This window comes from Copadichromis virginalis, linkage group LG3, assembly GCF_057382275.1.
Source record: "Copadichromis virginalis isolate Kocher_CV1m ecotype Utaka linkage group LG3, C_Virginalis_male_GT1.1, whole genome shotgun sequence".
NCBI classification, from domain to species: Eukaryota; Metazoa; Chordata; class Actinopteri; order Cichliformes; family Cichlidae; genus Copadichromis; species Copadichromis virginalis.
Genome location: NC_140620.1, coordinates 20,496,439 through 20,503,992, shown reverse-complemented (window position 1 = coordinate 20,503,992; position 7,554 = coordinate 20,496,439). Strand labels below are relative to the sequence as shown.

The 7,554-nt window shown below is 39.7% G+C and overlaps 1 protein-coding gene across 1 annotated transcript; it reads left to right on the top strand.

Moving 5' to 3' along the window:
• Positions 1-665: 665 nt before the first annotated feature.
• On the top strand, positions 666-7,178 carry LOC146713313 (sodium channel regulatory subunit beta-3-like). The gene is made up of 4 exons (XM_085446812.1): positions 666-876; positions 1,841-1,941; positions 4,829-5,182; positions 5,490-7,178. The coding sequence occupies exons 2-4, from the start codon at positions 1,896-1,898 to the stop codon at positions 5,702-5,704; spliced, it is 615 nt and encodes a 204-aa protein (XP_085302938.1). The 5' UTR covers positions 666-876; positions 1,841-1,895; the 3' UTR covers positions 5,705-7,178.
• Positions 7,179-7,554: the final 376 nt, after the last annotated feature.

The window sequence follows — 7,554 nt, the reverse complement described above, 5'->3', positions numbered from 1 at the left end:
GATAATCAAGAAAATGCTGAAACAACAAACCTTAAAAGAATCCCTGTAGAAAAAAAAAAACTACCCTTTTCTTAGTTTTTCAGGAAGAAAAGAAGAAGCCTGATTTTGCTAAATTGAGAGAATTTTTAACAATATGCCTGCGTTGCAATTTACAACAACCTTCCCATGTAGAATTTCTATGAGTAAACAGGAGTATTTTACATATGTAGAAATGAAAGATAACAATAATTCATTTTCTCTTCCTCACTTCAAGTGGACTGAAATGGATCATTTGGTGGGCTGGCTCTGGTCCATGAGCCTCATGTTTGATACCGCTGGTGTAAACACCTTTTACAGATGTTTGAGTTTCAGGGCAAAACTTTTGTTGTCAGAAAAATGTACTTTCTTAGCTTAGAGCCAGTTAAATGTGAGACAGTGAGATGCACAGGAGGATAAGAGATGACACATCTCACATCAAAGTCACAGTCAGAGAAGATCCACTTAAATCTGAGCGTGAATCCTGTTTATTCTATTAATCAGCTTCTATAATGGTTTTAATGTGACTGATGACTGATTAGTGATCGATTTTGTTGTTGATCAGGTCTGAATCCAGTGGCTTGCCGCTTTGTTATTACGCACATGTTTATGACCCCGCCCTCAGTTTGTTCTTCTTCCTTTAAAAGACACTTGAGGGCGCACTTGAAAACAAACGCACCTGTTTTCAGGCTCGGAAACTTTCAGCTTTATTGAAAAACTGGGATCTCCTATTCTCGTGAAATCTCACCATCCTTTGGATATTTAGCAAACTTTGAAAAGTAGGATCTTCCGAACAATAAGACGGAAATGGCTGCTCGGACATCTGAGGTTCCCAGCTGCACTCACCCTCTTTGTCTGCAGGTGAGTTTGAACTAACACTAAGAGTTTGGATCATATTTATTAGATTTGTTAACTTGCGCGTAAGTGAACCATGAGACTTGCCAGCTCTCACTGCAGTTAAACAGTTAAGGATCATTTCCGCTCAGACTCTGGAGTAACTCTGGAGTGGGTTAAATACATATTTTCTTTTGTGTTTGCTGGCTCCAAAAACCAAAAAATTCAGTCAGAGACGGGGTGAGGAGGTTAAAAACCTTCTGTGCAGACTTTGTGCTTCTCACTGCGCGCGCTCAGATCAAAACAGGCCGTTTTGTTTTGTCTTGTGCGCGTAACCGACCGTTTGAGCGTCTCCCACTTCACTTCATAGAGTAAAGCTACAAGGATAAATGCTGCGTTAGTGGTGCAAATGAGACTTAACATAATATTTGTCTTCTATTATTTACACAATTTCTCATTTTTTTTCCAAACTGCAGTCCGTTTTATTTGAACAATAATATAAAATGTGACGGATTAAACTGATCAAGCAGAAGAAAAGTTACTGCAGCCACAGTCCCTGTGCTGCACTCTGCATTCGTCTGCAAACATCATACAAGTCACTACTACAACTTTCATTACTTTATTCTTATTGTAATAAATGTTTCTCATATTTTGACTTGTGCTGCCATCTGCTGGTTAAAATAAGCATAAACTGTAACACTTCTCAGAAGTGCTCGGATTTCTTGTAAATGGTCATCTTGTTGCTAATGCTCAGTGCGCCCCCAGGGTGGCTACAATGTAGCTTTCCATCAAGTGTGTGAATGGGTGGACTAGAAAAGCGCTATACAAATAAATACAGGCCTTTTTTTTTTTTTTTTTACCATTTAGCATCTGTGTAATATTTTGCCATCATGTGTTGATATAATCCAATAAAGAATGAGTTATCTATATTCATCTATGCTCTCTCCCTCCCCCTCTTACAAAGTGAAAGTGAAACCAACTCTGTTTTCAGTGCAGGTCAGGCTGCGGACTCTTCACTTCCCAGCCTCCAGTCACAGCAGTCACAGATGGAGTCCCTCATAGTCTTCCTGTTCGTGATTTCTTGCTCTGTAGGTGAGTGAAAGAGAGTTTTTTTTAAAAAAAAAAAAATTTTTTAGGTAAGTATAAATATGTGTAATGTGTTTAAATGTTGATTCCCATGTTGTGTTTGCAGGTTGAGCTCCTGTGTCTCTTTGTAGTCATTTTTTTCAGCATTTTTACAGCAGCATGTTTAATGATGTAACAGCTGATGTCAGATCCAGGGGTTGGGTGGAGGGATTTTAAAGTCCCAGAGTTCACCTGAATCTGGCTGCTGTAAGCTGCTTGTGTTTTGAGTCAGCAGCCACTTTGTGGTTTGTGTGTTCTTTGAATTGCTGCACGATGAGAACAGCAGCAGTCACTCTGGGTCTGAAATGGACACCATGAGATGTTACTTACACGAGATGTTGGACAACCTTTCCCTTTTAAAGTGTGTTTAACGGTGTAACTTTGCATTTTTATCTTAACTATCTTCATCCCACTACGACTGAGTTCTAACAGTGAAAAAACAAAAAGGGAAATGCGAAGTGAAAGCAAAACTTCAATCCAAGACTTTCTCTTTTGGTTGGAAGTCTTTCAGTTCTCCTTTCACTTCTGCTTTGGATTTTAAGGAAATCCTTTATGTCACATAGCTCCAATGTGAGACCTCCCAGCATTAAAATATGACAAGGACAGCTCTGGACTTTGCTTATGTGATGAGTGGCGCTGAGTGTTTTGTGCTAACATATAAGATTTTCAAATTTATTGTAAAGAAGCTCATTCCAAATATGCCTCTAATAATTCCACAACATAAAAATATTATATTAACTTGTGACTTTATTCATTGTGTATTTGAGTCTCTTTTTTTTTCTTTTTTGTAAATTCATGAAACTCAGAGCTCCCATGCAGGGAGGTGGAGGGAGTCTGAAGTGATGTAAAGCTTGGATTAGCTGTCAAACACCTGGGGATCAGACAGATGTTTGACTAAAGATCATCTTTATTGAACTTGAACACATAAGCTTCATTTATATGAAAGTTTAAGTGTTAAGTGTAAATTAAGTGCAGTACACTCAAAAAAGAAAGAAAATCTGCTTTTATTTGACTTTAACTACTTTAATTTCATATATCAGAATCAGAATCAGAATACTTTATTCATCCCGAGGGAAATTAGGGGTTACAGCAGGCAGCACGCTAATGGCGCATGCGCACTTACAAAGGAACCTTCTGACCAACTTTACACAAACATCACATTGGGCAGACATGTCAGAAGGTAGGCTGATAGGAAAAAAACAACGAAAATACACTACATGAGGTAAGAGGAGGAGAAAAAAAAACTCCACTCAGACTGAGCTCCTAGTGGGAGAACAGTTTGATAACAGAAAAAACACCTCAGCACAAAAGCACATGACTATCAATACACCATAGAAACACAAGACAAGCTACAGGGGCGGGTAAAGGGTAAGAGAGAGCCGGTGTAGACAGCGCATCCGGTCCTGCAGCATCTGTGCTGGTCCAGTTGACTGCTATCTTCCCCGGTAGGGCACAAGCATCGAAGGCGTTTGGAAGGGAGGGGGATGAGTGAGTGCTTATCAGTGTAAGTGTGTGTGTGTGTGCGTGTCCAGAGTTCAGCGGAGACAGTGTCCTTCGCTCTATCAGGCTAAGTAAACAGTCTGCCAGCCAACCCAGGTGGCCTTCATGGGGCGGGAAGAATAGTCATCACACAGTCGTTATCAGGGAGTTGTTTTGGTGGGCTCCAGCCTTGGGCCTGCAGCTGGCGCCGTGGTGTCCAAATGTTGAATATTGTTGATTTCAACTTTGTGAGCAGCTCGAATTTAGCACTCTGAGACTGGTCTCTCGATCTCCCGTTGAAGAGCTGCGAGCCTCCCCATGATGGTATCAAACTTCTGTTCCATGGTGTTGTCAGTCTTTTGATTCTGAGACCTCACAACTGCAGTGATCCGTTCCGCGATGTTTTCCAACTGTCGCTCAAGGGTCTCATTTTGAGCAGGCCTCTCTATATAGGCCTGCTCATATATATATGAAACATAAAACAATATAACATCACACACACACACACACAGGTAATTTTGTTACATAGGTTCAATTTAAATGTTCGATTTAATGGAATTTAGTCAAATGAAATTAACTTGATTCATTTTATACCAAGCACTCATAAATCCCACTGTCATTAAATGTGACACTGGCCATATTCTTAATGAGCAATTATTCGAATACATAAAAAAAGTATTTTACATGTTTCAGTTGCATTTTAATTAAATCATTGCTTTATGTTTAATAAGGGTGTATAATATTTATTTTTAGTGTGATAGACAATAAAATTGCACAATAATCAGGTACCTTTGAAATAAATAGACAACAAAATACAAAGTAAAGTAGCCAAAAGTTACACTCAAAGTTATTTTCTTTCTTACCTGTAAAATTTTAACTTGTTAGTCTGTTATTTTAGTGCCCTGCAGGGTACATAATAATAACATAATTCAGCTAAAATACTCTGAAATTACATTTAAATTAATGGAATTACACCTTGAGACTGGTTTTTACAGAGTCAAGCAAACATAGTTGGAGTTTATTTGATGCCAAAGAAACTAGCAGCCTAGCAGACAGCCAGCAGCTACAGCCCTGTGTTAGGGATCGTATTATCGTAATCAAGTATGTCTCCGATTGTAAGCCTCTACCCACACAAAGCTGTTACAGAACGGGAAATTAGTACAGAGACCAAAACTGCTTTTTGTAGGCCATAAACATTTTAACATGGTGCTCTGTGAGGACTGACGAGCAAAGAGCCTCAAACTGCTGTTTGAGGCTCTTTGTGTTGTCTTGATTTTTCAGCCACAAATTCTTATCAAGTGCTGTTAACAGTTAAAAATGTTTTAAAATTTTAAAAAGGAGTTACATTTTAAAAAGATTATTTTCTTTCCTTCAGCTCTTCAGCAGGATGTGCAGGCGAAGTTTGGAGAGGACGTCACTCTCCAGTGTCAGATTACTACAGATGAAAGAATCTCAGTGGTAAAGTGGAGCAGACCTGACCTGAACACAGACGGCTACGTCTACTTCTACAGGAACAAACGATTCTATGAAAACTACCAACATCCATCTTTTCATGGCCGAGTGAAGCTGAGGGACCCGGAGATGAAGGATGGAGACGTTTCTGTGATCCTGAAGAATGTCACGTTTAATGACACTGGGATGTATGAGTGTCACATAGCAGTGAGGAACCCTGTGAGAAGTAAAAGAGCTCACACTGAGATCAGTCACTTCATTGACCTCACAGTCACAGGTGAGTTTGTAGAGCTCACGCTCAGCTCCCATATCATAAAACCCCCAAAACATAAAAGCGTGAAATTACAAACAAAAATCTAAAACTGCCTGCTGCTAGTATTTCTCTACTCTACGGAAACTGCATGATTATTTGTGACTTGGCAAATAAACAAACAAAAGCCAGTGAGCTACAATTTATCCACAGCTTCTTCTGCTCAATTATTTTAGTGTTAAGCGTGAAGGGGAAACGGCATGCTGCTAACTCAGATGCTAAACATTAAACCACTGTTTGAAATATTCTCTGACAGCTGATGTTCTCTCTGCAGGTGAAACAGATGAAAAGTTGTTGCAGCACCAAATCGTGGAAAGTGAAGCTGGAAACATCCAGGATGTTGGAGACGTAGTAACTCCAACTCTTATAATGGGTGTTTGTTATGTTGTGGTTGCTTTTATTGTTGTTGGTTTTCTGACATTATTCATATTTAAAAGAATTCAGTTAAAAGGACTAGAGGTTACAGTCCCTGATAATGCATTGCTTTAGATGGAGAGACTCTTGAGGGACAGCTGTTATGAGGAAAGGCAGCCCAGAAACTTTGCAAGCAGCACACGTCGTTGTTGCCTCAACTTTCAGTCTTTTACCCAGGCTAATCTGCCATTTTCCTTCCTTGGTTAGGTTTAGGGATTAGAGATCGATCTAGATTATCATATTAAGATTTGGGACACATCGTCAGTAGTGGACCTTGGATTCATCGGGTTTTTCAGACATTATCACTAGACACCCTCATCAAGGAGGCCCTGCCAGGGTTGATCAGGCCCTGCAGTGTGTCACTGGTTAATGTTAAATTGTTATTTCTTTTCTTCTGTTTAGTTTCCTACAGTTTATTTTCTATCTACTGCAACTGAGAAATAATACTTACCTCTTTAGCATTTATGAAGCCATACTTCTTCAAAGGGATAGAAAAGGTGATGTAAGACAAAAGGGACAAGATAGGAGAGAGCAGAGAGGAGAGCCGGAAGAGAGGCGCCCGATCTGGCTTCCCACACCTCCCCGCCGGATCAGGCTGTACACTCTACCTCCCCACTGCCTCCCAGAAAAGGGAAGAAGAGCAGAATATTTCTTTTCTCTCATGGTTAGCTGATTGCCTTGTTGCCCAAGTGATGTCGGCCCTTTTTAGCCATAGCCAGTGACTGGTCCTCTCAACAGTGTTAGCTAGTTTTCTTTTAGCCTGCCGTTGCGCCTGTCCTCTGATCCCATTCTCTCTAAGCAGTTTTGCTGTTGTACTGGCAACAAAGCCCCTGCACCCCACTTCCACCGGGCACACCTTGATCTTCCAGCCTCTGTCCTCTGGAAGTCGATTTAACATGTCCAGAAATATGATTTTATAGAAAGAAAATTTACAGATTTGATGAACTAACACTGATAGCGACTTTGCCAGGCAGCTAAGCAACATGGCCTTTTGGTTTAAAAGTGAAAAATAAGAAATAAAAAGACTGTTCTGTGGTTATCAAAAACATAACAGCTCTGCAAACTCCTCAAATAAACAGCAAATTCAGCCTGGAGCTTCTCACTGAAAATAAACATAATAAAATAAATAGAAAATTCTGAAGAAAATCACAAAAAATGTTTCCGATTGGTGCTAAAAAAGGATTCAGATTGTAAGAGTTACTGAATTGTCCAATAACTTGTTTGCTTTTTGTTTATTGTCATCAGTCTGTGTTTGATGTTGATCCAGGATAATGTGAAACAACGATCCTTGTATCCTCACGAGAGTTTGCAAGTCGTATGGTGCTGTTTAATAACAAATGTGTGTTTAGCTCAGTGTCAGTGTCCCTTGCACGAGTGGTCACCTGCTGCTTTTAACTCTTGACCTTTTTTTGTAAACGCGGTATACTGATTTGTTCTGGTTTCTTTCGGTCTGTTGTGTAGGACTGTTCACCTGCACATCTGCCCTAATTACCAGTATGATGTTCAGAAATGTCTTGGCCATCAAATTATTTATTAATAAAAAAAGAATAAAAACTGAAAAAGGAAACACAGAATGTGTCACAACTTTCTTTCAGATGCAAATTTAGCTCACTCAAGCTTTTAATTAACTCTTTAAATTCAATCAAGTAAAAAAAAAACTTCACACATTCACTGAAATAGAACATATGACATGATGTACAAACAGGGTGTGTGATTTTTGCAGACCTGCGGACTGTCAGGGACATTTGATGCTGTGAAGAGAAACAGGTATGTGTGGCTTTCAGAGCGAGAGGATGATGATGTTAGGTGAACACCCACAACATCTGTGCATGAGGGTGACTAAATCTGATCCTCTGATCCTTATTTCTGCTGCAGGAGCCACAACGCATTGATTGTTCGTTTGTTTTTTTAATTCACAGAGGGCT